Below are 16,283 nucleotides of genomic sequence, written 5' to 3'. Positions count from 1 at the left end.
CCTAACTTGAGTTGTCCTTTAAGATAGATCCGCATTGGTCATGAATTGACATCAGTGTAAGAAGTTAACAGTAGGGGAGGCTGGGTGTGGAATAGAGGAACCGCCCCATACTATGTTTGCAACTTCTCTCTGAATCAAGCTATTCTAAACTACAAAGTTTATGTAATTAAAAAAAAAAGTCCAGCTCCACAGTATGGCCAGTTAAGGGAACTGTGAGGGGAGTCGGGTTGTGCCCTGTTCTTTTCTCCTGTGATTGTCATGGGGACGGTGACACCTCCCGGCACCCCATCTCCTCTTTTCAGGACCTCGGGCGCAGGGCTTGGCTCAGCATCCCTGCGCACCTGGCCCAGAGACAGCTTTGCTATCATCACCCGCGTTCACCAGTTCGATCCTGTTTCCCCACAGGTAAAACGGACAGAACAGGTCCCCAGCAGGACTGTCCCAATTAAACGACCTCCAAGGGGCCGGTGTTTTTGCAGACTCCGTTTTGCCAATTTAGGTGTGCAATAATGTTCGTTTTTACAGTAAGCATGGGTTCTAGTCCTACCACTTAAAAAGTATTGGAAATTGGGGTGGTGAAACGGGACGGAGGCGGGGGGCATTCGGGCTGGAATCATAGTTTTTTTTGGGCGGGGGTTACAGTTTGAGACCTTGTGCTGTTAAGTTCTCCTGCGTTGGCATAAACCAGCAGCTGAGCTCCTCATCTACAGAGTGGAGAATATTCTGAGAAGGAAAAGTCAAAATCGACCCTTTCTGGGTAAGGGAGAGCTGAGGGCAGCTGGATCAACAACGAGGCTCGTTGGGGGGCGGGGAGGCGGGTGCCAAAACACCTGCCGAAACCCGGGATCGAACCAGGGACCTTTAGATCTTCAGTCTAACGCTCTCCCAACTGAGCTATTTCGGCTGGGCGGCAGGGGTCGCCTCCGCCTCAACTCCGCCCCGTGCCGCTTTTGGCTGTCGCTCGAGCTGCCAAAGCGGGACGCGCATGCCTCGTAGGGTTGCACCTAGAAACTATTCGCAGCGCCGTCTCTGTGGCGCAATCGGTTAGCGCGTTCGGCTGTTAACCGAAAGGTTGGTGGTTCGAGCCCACCCAGGGACGGTTTTCGTTTTGTTTTGCCTCCCGAGTAAGAAAGTTGGCTAAGCTCCTGAATTTTTCCGAGATGCTCCCCGCCGCATCTCTGTTTTTTTATCCTGCGTGGGGTGTCCCGGGACGCGTGGGGGGGTGCACGGATGCGGAACGTCTCCACACAGGTTCCGGTTTCTGCGCATCGGCCGAGCCGCTTTGGGCAACGGCCCCGGATACCCGGAGCGCTACAGCGGACGGACCGTAGAGGTTGTCTGAAGGCCGAGGCCGAGATGGCGGCGCTGGCGGGTGAGCTGGTCCGGGCGGCGGGGTCGGGGTGGCGGCTCGCTCGGGGAGCCTTCTCCTCGGGGATGTGGAGGCCGGGGGTGACATAAACTCTCAGCCTCGGGAGAGCGCCAGGGTAAGGACTAAAGGGGTCCAGGCTCCGCCCGGGATGCTGCCCTTGAAGATCCCGGGAAGAGGGGGCGCGGGCTGTGCAGCCTCGGCAGACGAGGGAACTGAGGCCTGGGATGCTGCCCTTGAAGATCCCGGGAAGAGGCGGCGCGGGGTGTGCAGCCGCGATAGGCGAGGGAACTGGGGCCCAGAGAGGAGCCGCGAACGCTGGAGGTCACCCGGCCCGGCCAGGCAGAGGCGCGATCCCAGGGCACCCTGCCACTCCAGGAAGGGGACGGTCACCCGCAGAGCAGGCGTCCTGACCCGGGCTGCTTTGGGACCTTTTCCTCCTCCAATTAGAGAGTAAATGCATAGGAAGGAATCCCCAGGGTTGCAGAGGAAAGCAGTTATACTAGGAGACAGTTGTCAGGATACTGCCTTGAAGGCCGAATTCTAGCGGCTGTGTGCCTACTGCCACGATTTTGAAGGATTAAGGAGTGGGCAGGTTCCTTTACACGAAGATGGCTGCAGCCTCTATTTCACAGTTAGGAAACCACCCTCATTTCGGCATCAAACCAGCCTCGATCCCACTAATGCTGCTGTGGTTTGTCGACTACACTCAGAATTTAAGGAAAAGCCAATTTTTTGTAAGATGTTAGTAACAACAAAGAGGGTATTTCTCTTTCCTAGGCCAACTGGCCAGTCTACTGAGTCCTCACCAGCGGCCTCTTCCTAAGAATGTCTGATTCCAGAGACTAGAATTCCCTCACCTCAGAGGTGAAGGGCATTTACTGTGCCGTGAGCTTATCCAGAGCCCGAAATTTTCAGGTGGGGAAGCTGAGCTCAGAGAGGTCCAGCTCCGCACAAGAGTCTGGGGCTGCGCAGGTAACCTGGCTTCAGTGCCCAGTCTCTGAAACCCCAGAACTCCCAGCCCGGGACCTGGAGCCTCGCTGGTGGCACTGGGTTCCTTCACTTGACCAAGGCTAAGACAGAGACTGGGGGACACAGGGAGCCCTAGCATCAAGGGGGAGGCTGCACCACACATGAACATGTGAATGGAGATAGAACAGGGTGACAGGATCAAGAGGGCCTGGGGGGCTTGTATTATCCAGGCATTTGAGGCAAAACCTGGCCCATGAGAAGGGTCAGCCACATGCATGTGTGGCCAGGGTGCTCCAGGCAGAGGTAACCTCAGCAAGTGCCCTGAAGCAGGGGTGACACTGACATACCTGAGGAAAGGGGAGGGTGTGGAATATGGCTTTTCTTCTGTGGGCCGTGGGGTTTTAACGATCTGGTTCATATTCTGAAAAATCACTCTTCACTGAATGTTTGTTAAGTGGAATTTATATAGATGGAGGGTGAGAGGGAGGGTGTACCAGGCAGGGGGCCTGATGGGCAAACCCTGGGAGGCAGGACCCTCAGGCCAGTCCAGGCTTCTGGAGCTGCCCGCAACTCACTGCTGCCACCCTGTGGTTCTCTCTGCAGCTTCCGGCCTGCTGCGCCCGATCCTTGCTCTGCGGTGAGTGCCTGCCCAGGTCTCTGATCATGACCACCAGCAGTGAGGCTCTGGCTGGGAGAGCTCAGACGGGTCTGAGTGCCTCAGATGTGCAAGGGCCACTTAGCAGCACCAGGCAGGGGGCCACCTGTTGAAGGTCATGTCTCGAGTCAGAGGCAACACGGGCTGGTGCAGCCTAGATCCAGACTTGTGGCCCTAGTGCCCCAGAACTCGGTTGTTAGCTGTCGCAGGAAGGTAATCTGGGCATTGGCTTAACTGGCAGCCCCATGCAGGCTTCCTTGGGATGGGAAGGCTAGGGGCTGCCAGGCCCTCCGTGTGGACAGAGCCCAGAGATTGAACCCTGGCCCTGTGGAATCAGGGACTTGGGAACCTGAGGGGAGCGTCTTTTTTATGGAGGGGAGTCAGGGCTCTGAGGAGGGCATGGGTTTGGGCTGACTTTGTTTTGATAAGGTTTGTTTTTGGGGTTTTGGCCGAGGCACACAGAAATTCCCATCCCAGGGATCCAGTCTGCCCCATAGCTGTAACCAGGGCCACAGCAGTGACAACACTGGATCCTTAACCTGCTGAGCCACCAGGGAACTCCAAGGCTTTTTTCCTAGGAACAAAATACCTATTCACATAAAGCAAAGGGAAAATGGGGGAAATGAGAGAAGTATAAAGTGAAAACCAGGAGTTCTTGTGCCTCAGTGGGTTAAGAGCCCAATTAGTATCCATGAAGATGTGGGTCTGATCCCTGGCCTTGCTCAGTGGGTTAAGGATCCAGCACTGCCTGAGCTGTAGCGTAGGTCACAGATGTGGCTCAGGTCCCATGTTGCTGTGGCATAGGCTAGCAGCTGCAGCTCCAATTCCACCCCTAGCCTGGGAACTTCCATATGCTGCAGGTGTGGCCCTAAAAAGGAAAAAAAAAAGAATGAAAGAAAACCAGTCACCTTCTAAATCAGGGATCAGCAAACTTTTTCTGTAAAAGGGTAGATGGTAAATGTTTTTGGCTCTACCTCTGCAAAAACAGCCAGATTTCCAGGAAGTGTGTGTGTGTGTACACGTATGGCTCTGTGGCTGTGTCAATAAACTTTATTTAGGGAAATTGGCAGTGGGTGGGATTTGGGCCCTGGTCAGTTTCCCCATCCCGGCCCCAGGGTAGCTCCCTGGCCCCTCTTCACGTGTGGTCCGTCTTCCATCAGCTCCAGCATGGGCGCAGCTGTGCAGGTGCGCTTTGTCCATCCGAGTGCGGCCACGGACAGCCCAAGCAGGTGAGGCCAGCCTTTCCCTGGAACCCGTACACCCTGAAGCCCTGCCCCCCAGCACAGCTGTGGCCTGTGGCAACTTGGGTCCATCACTTGGGTCTTGTTGAGGAGGCATGTCCTGCCCCAGGCCTGGGTGTGGGGCTGCTGCAGCCTCCAGCCCCAAGGCTCCTGGAACCCACTTGGACACTCTGCAAGGCTGCTCGGGGCTGGGCGGGGCCTGTGGGGGTGGACAGCTCCCGTCTCCTGAGCTGCCTGCCTAGCTGACACCTCCCCTCGCTGTGTGTCCCTTGCCCAGTAGCCAGCCTGCTGTGTCCCAGGCCGGAGCTGTGGTCTCCAAACCCACCACACTTCCCAGCAGCCGGGGCGAGTATGTGGTGGCCAAGCTGGATGACCTCGTCAACTGGGCCCGCCGGGTAAGCCCCCACCCTATCCTCTTCGCCCTGCCTGCTGCCTGCTCACCCATGCTCACATGCGGCCGAGGAGCAGGCGGGCTCCCCGGGGTGCCCTCCCTGTGGTAGGTCCCTGTCCCCCATCAGCTCCTGGCCTGGCTCCCCACCTCTCCCTCGACCCCCAGAGAGACACCCCACCTCCCTCCCTTCATTCTCCCTGTTTTCTGTTCATCCCTATTTTCTCTTTTAACCTAAAAGTCACTTTTTAAACTAGAAATGCTGGATGAAAACAGCTCCTTCCCAGCAAATATCCAACCCCAGCCCCCAGCCCTGCCCAGCGCTAGCCATGGGGCAGTCTGCATGCTTGTGTGCTTGTCCATGTCGCCCACTAGACACGTGTCCTCTAAGGACAGTGGCTCCTTTCAGTGCCCTTGGGTGTCAGGCTGGTTAACAATCCTCCATTGACGGTCCAGTCCCAGGGCTCGGTCCCTCCAGGCCACAGCCCCACAGTGGTGATGTTTGCTGCGTCCGTGCACTGTGGGGCCCCAGCCCTGTCACCTGAATTAGGACATCTGTGGGGCAGCAGGGAGCTCAGCTAGATCCCAGGCTGGACACTGACAAGCAGAGGAGGATAGCAGGGCAGGGGATTGGGCACCCTGGGATGGGAGGAACTGTCAGAGAGCATGCAGGAGGGCTTCCTGGAAGAGGTGGTTGTGGAAACACATCCTCACGGGGGTGCTGAGCCCCAGGACCTAGCTTTGTGCCCTTTTGGCTACTGGGCACTCAGGGCAGCAAGTGCCCCTGTTGGAAGGATGACATTTAGGAGCTACTAGGTGACGTGCATTGTGTTTCTAAAACTGATTTCACTTAGTTTGGATTTTGGTTTGTCTTGGGGTCTCCTTGGTAATGTAACCGCTGGGAAGTGTTGACCCACAGGCCTAACTCACTTTGCTTTCCTATTGGGCAGACCTGGGCCGGGGCAGCAAACTCAGGCCAGTGCCAGGCATCCAGGGGGGCCTTCAGGGGCTGGAGGTCACAAGGTTGCTGTGGGAAGGGAGGCTCACATGTCCATCAAGAAAGGCTAGAAATCTGGATTTTTCTAGGTGAAATCACCTCCTTTCTTTAAACACAGTGGGCCAGTCCACTCCCTGGCTGACCACCCCGCCCTGCCCCGCAGAGCTCCCTGTGGCCCATGACCTTCGGCCTGGCCTGCTGTGCCGTGGAGATGATGCACATGGCAGCGCCACGCTACGACATGGACCGCTTTGGCGTGGTTTTCCGTGCCAGCCCACGTCAGTCTGATGTGATGATCGTGGCCGGGACGCTCACCAACAAGATGGCCCCTGCACTCCGCAAGGTGGGCCTAGCCCTGTTCCCCCAGCTCCCCACCCCCCAACACCCACCCACCCCAGGCTCCAGCCGCACACAGACCCCCGTCTCTTCCAGGTCTATGACCAGATGCCAGAGCCTCGTTATGTTGTGTCCATGGGGAGGTGAGTGCCTGGTGGGGCAGGGGCTCTAGTGACATGCTGACACGTCTCTTCTAGTCTCCCCGGTGCTTCTTTTGGATCAGAATTATCCAGAATGTGCCTTCTTGTCCAGTTACAGTCACTCCCCCACCCCAAAAGCCCAACTAGTTTGGGTCTGTTTCTCCACTTTGTGACCACATGAAGGACGCCCTGCTCTGTGGGTGCTTTGCATCCTCTTCACCATGTAGCCCACACGTTAGTTTCTTCAAATCGTTAAAAGCTGTTTGGTCACTTAGTTGTTTCCATAGAGGCAGAATTCACATACTATAAAGTTTACCCTTTCAAACAATGCAGCTCTGTGGGTTTTAGTACATTTGTGCTATTGTGCAACTTATCACCTCTGTCCAATTCGAGAACATTGCATCTCCCCAGAGAAGCCCCATCCCCATCAGCAGTCAACCCCACCCCCTCCCCAGCCCCAGCAACCAGGAACCCACTCTGTGTCTGTGGATGTGCCTGTTCTGGATGTTTCCCATCCACGGAATCCCACACTGTGTGTCCTGCCCGACCTGGTCCCACAGAAGATCTCAGGTGGCTGTTGCCTTTCTTGTGACTTCTGTGTCCCAGTCTTGCCCTTTTCTAACCACCCAGCACTTACTTGCCATTGAAGGTGGGTGCAGGTGGGGGGCAGGCAGCGAGGATGGAGGGAGGCCAGGTGGCTGGGGTAGCTCGGAGCATTCCTCATACGTGGCTCCCCTCCTCAACAGCTGTGCCAACGGAGGCGGCTACTACCACTACTCCTACTCTGTCGTGCGGGGCTGCGACCGAATCGTGCCCGTGGATATCTACGTCCCAGGTGAGCTACCCGCAACGGGAGCCCACATGGGCCCCTCGCCCAATTTATAGAATCCCCACATCCCCACTGAGACAGTCCCTCTGCCTTTTAAGAATGAACAGGGATTGGAGTTCGTGGCGCAGTGGTTAACGAATCCGACTAGGAACCATGAGGTTGCGGGTTCGATCCCTGCCCTTGCTCAGTGGGTTAACGATCCGGCGTTGCCCTGAGCTGTGGTGTAGGTTGCAGACGCGGCTCGGATCCTGAGTTGCTGTGGCTCTGGCGTAGGCCGGTGGCTACAGCTCTGATTCAACCCCTAGCCTGGGAACCTCCATATGCCGCGGGAGCGGCCCAAGAAATAGCAACAACAACAAAAGACAAAAGACCAAAAAAAAAAAAAAAAAAAAAAAAGAATGAACAGGGAGTTCCCTGGCGACTTAGCAGGTTAAGGACCTGGCATCTTCACTGCTATGGCTCTGGTTACAACTGTGGCGTGGGCTGGATCCCTGGCCCGGGACCTTCCACATGCTGCAGGTGTGGCCAAAAAGGAAAAAAAAAAAAAATGAGTAGATTGAGGTCCAAGAAAAGTGACAGCCCAGCGTTTCCGCCCGTGGAGCCTTCCCCTTCACCCAGTCCATTCTGCTCCCTCCAGCCTGCCCCCACTCCTCTCTGAGGGGCCTTACCAGCAGCCAGTGTGGCCTGGGGCCAGCAGGCAGCCTGCACTTGTCCTCTGGGGCCCCGAGCCATGTCACATGGTAGCGCATGGACAGGGCATCACAGCCCAGGAGGGGCAGCCTGGGCCTTCCCACCTGTCATCTCCTTAGCTAGTTCTCCTAGGTCTTCCCTGCAGACCTAAGGAGGGGCAGGGGGACTGAGATGCATCCTGCTCCCAGGCTGCCCGCCCACAGCCGAGGCCCTGCTCTACGGCATCCTGCAGCTGCAGAGGAAGATCAAGCGGGAGAAGAGACTGCGGATCTGGTACCGCAGGTAGTGCTGGCCATCTGGCTGCCTTGCGGTGTCTGTGTGGGCGTCATCACGAGAGGCGGTCAATAAACCTGATAAACCCACGGCCAGCGCTTGCCAGCATGGTATGGGGGCCAGGGTGGGGGTCTGGGAGGTAGGTAGGTGAGTGCTGCCGGGCAGGCTCAGTGTCTGGTGCGTGGAGACATGAAGCCCCCAAGGTGGACGGCCAGGCCTAGTGAGGCCCAGCTGGGAGCACCCACCGTGAACAAGGGGCAGGGACAGGTCCAAGCACTGGTCAAGGGTGAAGCAGACAGCACTGGGGTGACCACCTGGGCACCATGGCCCAGGGCAGATGGGAGCCAGGGTGTCTCTGTCCTGAGGCTGGAGGGGGCATTGAGTCAGGAAACAAGACACTGGACAGTCGGGGGTCGGAGTTCAGCTTGACTGGGTGGGACCAGAGGCCCTCCTAGGTGGCTTGAGGACCTGGACCTGGGGGCTGCCACCTGACCTAGTTCCACCTCCTCTGGGTACCCTAGATGCCCATGGCAGGGCGGGGAGGGCATCAGTTATTGATTGGCAGTGTCTACCCTGGGCATGCCTGAGGTCAGAGGCAGGCTGAGAGACTTGGGAGTGGAACAGCCACTGTCTCCCTGAAAGTCTGTTTAGTGGGTTTCTTTCTTTTTTTTGGAAACACAGGAGAGTAAGTGAAAACACAAATTTGTGTCCTCCCACTGATGGCCAAGCTTACTGTTAGTGTTTATTTCATCCTCAAGCCCCCAGGAGGACAGTAGTGGTGATCCCACTGCAGGGGTTGGGGAAGCTTGCTGGCCTCACGCAGCTGGTGTGGGTCTGGACAGCGACGCAAAAGGTCAGAGCCGGCGCTCCCAGCCTCGAAGGCACTGAGTTGGGGTTGGGGATCCTGCAGCCCAGAGCCCCCAGAGTGGTGTGGGCAGCTGAGCCAGAGGGCTCACTGCTTAGTGACCAGCGGTGTAATCATCTGCGGGAAGGCATAATAGCGGCAGTCGGCCGGTGGGACCAGCTCCATGACCTGTGTGCGGATGTTCTCCTGCCTGAAACCTGCCTCCAGCAGGGCTGGCACCTGCGTCTCCTGTCCAGAAGGAGGTGCCAGTCACTTCCCAGGCCCTGGGGTCCCCAGAGACACCCTGCCACCTGCCTTTCCAAGGCTTCTCGCAGGGGGCGCTCCTAGGAAAGTGCCGCAGCCAGGCCTGGCGGGGTGGGGTGGGGGGTTCCTCTCCCGGGGTCCAGATTCCTGGCTGTCAGGGCATCCCCCACACATCCTCACAGATAGAACCATGCGGTCAAAGGCCTGGGACAGAGACATCCCTGGTAGAGAAGGGCAGAGGAAGGGGATACTGGGGAGCTTGGGCTGAATCCCTGTATCCTGAAGGCACTGGGGAGCCACCGAAGGCCGCCGAGCTGGAGAGAGACCCTCCAGGTTCACAACTGGAGACTCACAGTTCCTGGGCCAGGGAAGGCGAGGGACCCCCCCCCTAGATCACAGCTGCCTCCCCACCCAAAATCGCTGCCTTAAATGGGTGGGACAGGGCAGGGACCCGCAGGGAGCACCCAGGCCCAGTCCACAGCACCTGGAACATGGTGGTGATGTCCGAGTACTTGGACTTCATCAGCTCGCCCCAGGAGGTGAGGTTGCAGTAGGTGAGGACGCCCCCTGGCTTCAGCAGGCGGAAAGCATGTTCCTGGGAGGGGGCAGTGGTCAGGAGGGAGGTGTGGGCAGAGGCATTCTCACAGGGCCTTCTGTCCTTGGACTCAAGAGAACAGCAGGTTCTCTTGAACCAGCAGGAAAGGTGCCCCCCTGGGCCGACCCCCGACCCTGGGGCTGGCGGGCGGACTCCCGTCTCACCGCAAGTGGTCCTACCCTGATGAAGTTGAACTGGTGTGTGTGCCAGGTCTCCTCAGACAGCGGGTACGTGTCATACAGGATTCCTGCTCAAGATGACAGAAACCCTGTGGTCAGGGCCAGGTGGCAGCCTCCTCAGAAGAGTGGAGGTGGCCAGCGACCCTAGGGTTTACTGTGCTGCAGCCACCTCTACTAGTCGCATTTGGCCATTCCTTGAAGTGTCCACACACCCAAGTACCAGGCCATTGTGTGTGTGTCTGAACCTGCCCCCTAGGCTCTGCCTCCCCAGTGATGCATCAAGGCACTGGGGCTTCAGAAGCAAGCAGAGGAGGGGCTGGCGGTGGAAATCCAGGCAGAGCTCTGTGCCCCCACCCAGCTCCCAGAGCCCCCTCACCATCGAAGTGACTGTCTGGCAGGGTGGGCGCCACCTCCTCCCACAGGCCTTTCAAGGGAACCACCTTGGGGCAGGGGAGGAAAGAGAGAGAATGCTGAGGGTCAGAGGAGCCCAGGATTTCCCCACCTGTTGTGAGGGAGGGGGCAGAGAGACCCCCAAGAGAAAAGACCACCTCCCCTATGACTGTGGCTGCTCCAGGTCCCCAACCTTCTCTGGGGGCAGAGCAGGGCACAGGTGGGCACCTTGTGTGGCTGCTGCTGGGCCCAGTCCTGGAGCCGCTGGAAGACGCCGTCATTGCACTCGATGATCCAGTGCTCGTCGATGGCACCCTCCTGCACCTTAGTGGCTGCGATGGCCATGCCAAACCCCACCTCCAGGACCCGGCCCCCTGGGCAGACAAAGAACCCAGGCATTACACGCCTCCCGGAATTGGGGAGGCTGCCTGGAGGAGAGGGCATAAGGGCAGGGCTTTGGCAGAGAAACATTTGCCTCAAAGACTAGACGACACAGCATAGCAGAGGTGGGGGGTGGGATAGAACACAGCAGCCCTGAGAGGGAACAGTGTTCAGGGTGGCCTGCCAGGGAAGCCACAGACTGGGCTTTGGGGCAGGCCGGTGGGGAGTGGGGGGTGGGGTCAGACCCTGGACTTTGAGCCCCAGCCCATGCTGTTTGCACTGACGGCGCTTATCTTCGATGTGGGCACTTCCCACCCCTCCTCAACAATGAAGTTAACAGAGTTTGGGCAAGGGAGTACCAAGATTCAAGGCCTGGCTGTGGAACAGGAGGGGGCAGGGGTTGATCCTCATTGGGTAAAAGGCAGAGGCGGAGAGGAACGCCCTCCCCAAGCCGGGACTCCGGTTGTGCCCATTTGCCAGATGGAAACGCAGAGGCCCAGAGGTGGCACTCCTGGCCTCCGGGCTACCTGGGGAGTCCTCAGCACCCTGTGAGCTCAGACACCCAGTGCAGGACGACCCCTGACAGCTGACTCCCGGCCTCAGCTTTCCCCGAGCTATTCTTAGCCGGTGCCCGGCTTCCCGCGACTCCTGGGCCAGAGCATTCCCCACGTGAACCTGGGTAGCACCTCGCCAGGTCGCCACCCCCGTCTCCGACCTCGCGCGGGGGGTGGGCAGCTGACTTCCGCATCTGAGGATCCATCCCCCGACCCAGACCGTTTCCATACCGGGGTCGGGGCGTCACTGCCCCAGGACAGGACGTTCTCTGGACTCGGGGAGCCTAGAGAGACCCGGGACTCCCCTGTTGCCCCCCGCGAGGAGCCCCATTTTCCAGGCGAGAAAAGAGGCACATAGAGGCTCCTATGTGCGTCGCCCGAGAGCAGGTTGGCGTCGGGTCCGAGCGGCCCCGGCTCGCCCGCCCCGCGAGGGCTACCTTTGGAGGCAGCGACGGCCGCCAGCGCGTGCATGTAGGGGGTCTCCCAGCGCTCCATCACCGGCTTGCCCAGGATCTGCAGGTGCGTGTCCGACGCGTCGTAGGCCGCGGGCGCAGCTCGCCATGCGGGGCTGCAGTTCTCGCCCGGCGCGAAGATGGGGGTCGCGGAAGGGGCGCTCATGCTCCCTGCTGGACCGCTCGCCACTGGAGCTCCGAACGCGCAGGGCTGTGTCCCTGCAGGGCCTTCTGGGCTGGGGGCGGGGCGGGGCGGGGCGGGGCGGGCCGCGAGCCGACTGCGGGGCGCCCAGAGCGGCCCCTAGCGGCCGCGGCGTGGAAGGCGGCCCGCGGTGGATCCCCGACGCCCGCGACGCCCCCTCCTCGCCGAGCCTCTGGCGCCTGGTGAGGGAAATGGCACCACCCTCAAGGTCCGCACCCTGTCTCTCTGCTGCCTCGGTGTCTTCATCACTCACCACCGCGAAAACAGCCTCCTCCTCGCTGCCGGAGCCTATGGATCTGACGATCGTCCAAGTGCTTTAGGTATTTAAAATCATTTAACCCTCAGAGGTGCTGAGGCGGGTTCTTTTAAGCCTCTTCGTTTTACAGGCGGGGAAACTAGGCTCCAGAAGCAAAGCTGACAACCTCATGGCCATGACCGCAGAGTGTGGAAACCCAGGATAAACCTCGACGACCCCCACCCTGATCACTAGGCGGACCTGCCTCTCCCCTTTTACTCCCCCAGGTGGCCTGAGACCCCAGAGGACCCCAGGGCTGGAAATGAAACGACCATCCCAGCCCTCTCGAGCCTGCCTGCGCAGCTGGAGGGTCAGCCCCTGGGGGTCAGCTGTGTCCTTTGCCTGCCACCCCTGTGACTGGCCCCCAAGCCAAGTTGGGTTGGCTCCAGGCTCTGAAATGTGACTTCTTTCCCATCTGTCTGCACAGACACCCAGCTGTGAGCCCAGAACACCATCCCTGCCAAGTGCTTTGCACAGCCCCAGGAACACATGGGGAAACTGAGGCCCTAGAGGCTGAGGTCACAGAGTTTGCCCTGAGGCAACCCTGCCCCTCTATGCCCACCTCTGGATGGCTACTCCAGACTCCTCCCCTCCCCCCTGCAGAGCTTCTGTGTCTTCCTGCCACCAGGAAGACACACTCTTCCCTCTACCTGGACGGTTCTCCTCTCTTCTGGCCTGGTTGCCTTCTCTTTCCACTTAATGCTCCAACCCACTCCAGGTCTCCTCAGGCTGGACATGGCCTGTTTGAGGCTGGTTTATCTCCGAATACCTCTCCTTGGTATTTCACTAACTGAAGGTTTTTCTTCATGGCTGTATTATCTGTTGGATGAGCTTGGCACACGGAAAATTCTTGATAAATCCTGAACACACATTGGGTCTAATATGGTCTGGATGTGACCCACTTGACTCCAGGAGACCACAGGAGGAGGCAGGATGACAGAGGCCACCAGGCACTGGGGCTGGGCTCATGCTGCTTTTTGCCTCATGTGAGTTCATGTTGCCTGGCTTCCTTACCACCACCAGCCGTCCTGGGCACTGTGGTAGGGGTCTGTAAGCATGATGCCAGTATCCTTGGGCACCCAACTCAAGTGATGCCCTGGAATGTCTGGCCTGAGATAGGAGAAGGCAGGTTGTGTGTGTAGCTATAGCTGTGTAACAGATTGCCCCGCATGTAGCTGCTGAAAACAACCTCTCAGTTTCTGTGGGTCAGGAATCCAGGTGGAGTGTAGCTGGGTCTCTGCTTCACAACCTCTGGCAACACTGCAGTTGAGGTGCCAGCCAGGGCTGAGGGCTCATCTGAAGGGTCAGCTGGGGAGGAGGCCCCTTCCAGGCTCACTCATGGCTGTTGGCTGCATTCAGTTCCTCGCCACGTGGGCCTCTCCATAGTGACAGTTTGCTCTAGCAAGGCCTGTGGATTAGAAGCCAGGTACACAGGGTTAGGGATGGCAGGAGGCCATGGATACCAAGAAGTAGGGCCACTCTTGGAGGCTGCCGCCCACACAGACACTAAGAAGAAGACTCTCCTGCAGCATTGGTACCCAGAAGATAAGGAACCTCTGGGGTCTGGTCAAGCTGCCACCTCCCAGTGGTCACCTACATGCAACCTGGACTCCATCCCTAAAAGTGGCTGAAGGAATCATGCAATCTGCCTGGTGACTCAGCCAAGGGCTCTCTGTTCCAGCTTCAGAGTTCTCTTCTCTAAAAGGTCTGACCACTTTTGCCCTGCTGATGTCTGTGAACAGATGACTCTTCATTCCTCGCGTCCACTCTTCCTGCGAGACTCTAAAGTACGCTGTTGTTATCTGCACTTCCCAGACCCGGACTCAGAGAGAGGCGGCTTTCTCAAGGACCCACAGCCCATCAGAGGCAGAAGGGATGGGAACAGGCGTATGTCTGACTTCAAACCACAGTCTTCAAAGATTTTTAAAAGGAAAGAAAATCTTTTTGTTCTGATTAGAAAGGTGACATATTTGATCAAAACCTTCCAATGTTACAGAGTTGGCAAACTCTGGCCTGGAGGTCGCACCCCCCTTTTTGTGTTTTTGGTACAGCCTATGAACCAGGAATGTTTTTTATTTTTTATTTTATTTATTTTTTGCTATTTTAGGGGCATACCCGTGGCATATGGAGGTGCCCAGGCTAGGGGTCGAATTGGAGCAACAGCTGCTGGCCTACACCACAGCCACAGCAATGCCAGATCTGAGCCATGTGTGCAACCTACACCAGAGCTCATGGCAATGCTGGATCCGTAACCCTCTGAGTGAGGCCAGGGATCGAACCTCCAACCTCATGGATCCTAGTTGGGTTCATTAACTGCTGAGCCGCAGAGGGAACTCCTATGTTTTTTTCCTTTTTTTTTAATGGTTGGAGAAAATCAAGAGACTTTTTGGAGACACATGAAGGTTATATGACAGTCACATTGCTGTGTCTGTAAATAGTTTCTAGTCACGACCGCTTGTTTACAATGGATTCTGGTGCTTTCTGGCTCCAACAACACAGAGTCATTGCTACAGAGACCTGATGGCCAGGAAAGCCAAAAATATTTACTGTGTGGCCCTGAGCAGAAAGCTTGCCAACCCCTGTTACAGAGAAACCCACTGCTCCTTCAGAGAACATGAAGGTCACCCATTTATTCAGCCCTATTGAATTCCTCACCACAAGGTGGGGGGAGCAGTCACCGGAACCCACTATGTGCTTACAGCCTATTGGGGGGATGGACAAGAGTAAGTACATGACTTAATGACAAGTCATGTGGCAGTTGTGACAGAACAAGGCCCCCTTGCCTCATGGCCAGGTATCTGCTTTATGTCCATATGGCCATATGTTTTCTGTGTAGACAGTGTTATACGTAATTACAATTGTTTTTGGTGGTGCCTGAGACATGCAGAAGTTCCCAGTCCACAGATCAAATGCATGCCACAACAGTAACCAGAGCCAAAACAGTGACAACGTTGGATCCTTAACCTGCTGATCCACCAGGAACACGGTGTAATTAAAATTTTAAATTAAAGGGAATCAAATGCCCCTCCATGTTTGTAGTAGCATTATGCATAATGGCTAAAAGGTAGGAACAACCCAAGTGTCTATCAATGGGTAATGGGTAGATGCAGTGTGGTTCCTCCACATACTGGAATATTATGCAGCCACAAAAAGGAGAGAAGCACTGACACCTGCTACCACGTGGATAGACTTTGAGAAGAGACACAGAAGGACAAATATGGTATGACTGCGATAACATCAGGCCTTTAGAGGAGTCATATTCACAGAGACAGGAAGTAGATGGTGGGGCCAGGGGCTGGAGGAGGAGGAGGAGGAGGAGTTGGTGTTTCATAGGGACAGAGTTTGGGAAGATGAGAAGGTCCTGGAGACAGAGGATGGGAATGGTTGCATGACAATTTGAATGTGCTTAATGCCACTGAGCTGCACACTTAAAAAATGGTTACAATAAGGAATTCCCAGGTGACTCAGCAGGTTAAGGATCTGTGGTGTCACTGCTGTGGCGTCGGTCAATGCTGTGGTGTGGGTTCCATCCCTGGGCCCACCCAGAAAAAAATGATTAAAACAACAAGGGAGTTCCCGTCGTGGCGCAGTGGTTAACAAATCCGACTAGGAACCATGAGGTTGCGGGTTTGATCCCTGCCCTTGCTCAGTGGGTTAACGATCCGGCGTTGCCGTGAGCTGTGATGTAGGTTGCAGATGCGGCTCGGATCCTGCGTTGCTGTGGCTCTGGCGTAGGCTGGTGGCCACAGCTCCGATTAGACCCCTAGCCTGGTAACCTCCATATGCTGCAGGAGCGGCCCAAGAAATAGCAAAAAAAAAAAAAAAAAACAAAAACTACCAAAAAGAAAAAAAAAGATTAAAAAAAGAAATTAAAAAATGGTTACAAGAATAACTTTTATGGTGAACCACACACCAAAAAAGGCCAAAACTATATTCTGTGTATGGCATTATGCCTGAACCCACATTAGGAGAAAATTCAGGAAAGTGTGCACATACCTGTTTTTGTCCCACCATTTGCCCTGAGATGGGAGGGAGGAAGTGAGTGAGGAGGAGGGAAAAACAAGCTGCCTAGTTCATCTTTTTAAAAAGATCTGAAGCAAACATGACAAAAATGCCAGCGTTTTTGTTCCAGTGGCAGGTACATGGCTGCTTGTTATTTTATCCCTGGTAGGTGTCTGTTTTGTAAAGTATATTATTTTAAACTGTTTGTGTCTGGCTTCCTTCATTTGACTGCATCCTG

At 56.5% G+C, this 16,283-nt stretch overlaps 2 protein-coding genes, 1 long non-coding RNA gene and 2 other non-coding genes across 26 annotated transcripts; 3 read left to right on the top strand and 2 right to left on the bottom strand.

Moving 5' to 3' along the window:
• Positions 1–831: 831 nt before the first annotated feature.
• TRNAF-GAA (transfer RNA phenylalanine (anticodon GAA)) lies at positions 832–904 on the bottom strand. Its single transcript has one exon. It is a non-coding gene; the product is annotated as a tRNA-Phe (tRNA).
• Positions 905–1,025: 121 nt separating this feature from the next.
• TRNAN-GUU (transfer RNA asparagine (anticodon GUU)) lies at positions 1,026–1,099 on the top strand. Its single transcript has one exon. It is a non-coding gene; the product is annotated as a tRNA-Asn (tRNA).
• Positions 1,100–1,315: 216 nt separating this feature from the next.
• On the top strand, positions 1,316–8,045 carry NDUFS7 (NADH:ubiquinone oxidoreductase core subunit S7). 12 transcript variants are annotated; one of them, XM_085013536.1, is made up of 9 exons: positions 1,316–1,372; positions 2,147–2,341; positions 2,942–2,975; positions 4,154–4,222; positions 4,515–4,629; positions 5,783–5,962; positions 6,052–6,098; positions 6,842–6,930; positions 7,803–7,976. In XM_085013536.1, exons 4-9 carry the CDS (start codon positions 4,161–4,163, stop codon positions 7,898–7,900), a joined length of 591 nt encoding a protein of 196 aa, XP_084869662.1. In that variant the 5' UTR covers positions 1,316–1,372; positions 2,147–2,341; positions 2,942–2,975; positions 4,154–4,160; the 3' UTR covers positions 7,901–7,976. The 12 variants fall into 12 exon arrangements, with proteins under 12 accessions (XP_084869662.1, XP_084869661.1, XP_084869663.1 ...); XM_085013535.1 differs by having other exon boundaries at positions 4,512–4,629; XM_085013537.1 differs by having other exon boundaries at positions 4,512–4,629; positions 7,734–7,976.
• A 559-nt stretch (positions 8,046–8,604) lies between these two features.
• On the bottom strand, positions 8,605–11,751 carry GAMT (guanidinoacetate N-methyltransferase). 11 transcript variants are annotated; one of them, XM_005661394.4, is made up of 7 exons: positions 11,532–11,751; positions 10,388–10,587; positions 10,146–10,209; positions 9,770–9,837; positions 9,480–9,659; positions 9,047–9,199; positions 8,605–8,869 (listed from the first exon to the last, which is right to left on the bottom strand). In XM_005661394.4, exons 1-7 carry the CDS (start codon positions 11,710–11,712, stop codon positions 8,840–8,842), a joined length of 876 nt encoding a protein of 291 aa, XP_005661451.1. In that variant the 5' UTR covers positions 11,713–11,751; the 3' UTR covers positions 8,605–8,839. The 11 variants fall into 11 exon arrangements, with proteins under 11 accessions (XP_005661451.1, XP_005661454.1, XP_005661453.1 ...); XM_005661397.4 differs by having other exon boundaries at positions 9,480–9,590; XM_005661396.4 differs by having other exon boundaries at positions 10,388–10,533.
• A 396-nt stretch (positions 11,752–12,147) lies between these two features.
• Positions 12,148–16,250, top strand: LOC146405546 (uncharacterized). The gene is made up of 2 exons (XR_014837935.1): positions 12,148–13,108; positions 13,322–16,250. It is a non-coding gene; the product is annotated as an uncharacterized LOC146405546 (long non-coding RNA).
• The last annotated feature ends 33 nt before the right edge of the window (positions 16,251–16,283 follow it).

This window comes from Sus scrofa, chromosome 2 (genome assembly GCF_054392235.1).
Source record: "Sus scrofa isolate SSC_HxYL_T2T_F1_AM1 chromosome 2, Sscrofa_HxYL_maternal_Yorkshire_Landrace_v2.0, whole genome shotgun sequence".
NCBI lineage: Eukaryota > Metazoa > Chordata > Mammalia > Artiodactyla > Suidae > Sus > Sus scrofa.
This window is presented reverse-complemented; position numbering and strand designations above follow the sequence as displayed.

Bases quoted from the DNA above. Each gene is read 5' to 3' on its own strand.
- NDUFS7 (XM_085013528.1), top strand. The intron at 2,976-4,153 runs GTGAGTGCCTGC...GTCTTCCATCAG, and splicing joins CGCCCGATCCTTGCTCTGCG to CTCCAGCATGGGCGCAGCTG. The intron at 4,223-4,514 runs GTGAGGCCAGCC...CTTGCCCAGTAG, and splicing joins GCCACGGACAGCCCAAGCAG to CCAGCCTGCTGTGTCCCAGG.
- GAMT (XM_005661394.4), bottom strand. From the start codon at position 11,712: ATGAGCGCCCCTTCCGCGACCCCCATCTTCGCGCCGGGCGAGAACTGC. The intron at 10,588-11,531 runs GTAGCCCTCGCG...CCTCTCCTCCAG, and splicing joins GGCCGTCGCTGCCTCCAAAG to GCAGCCTCCCCAATTCCGGG. The intron at 9,660-9,769 runs GTAGGACCACTT...TGTTCTCTTGAG, and splicing joins ACCAGTTCAACTTCATCAGG to TCCAAGGACAGAAGGCCCTG.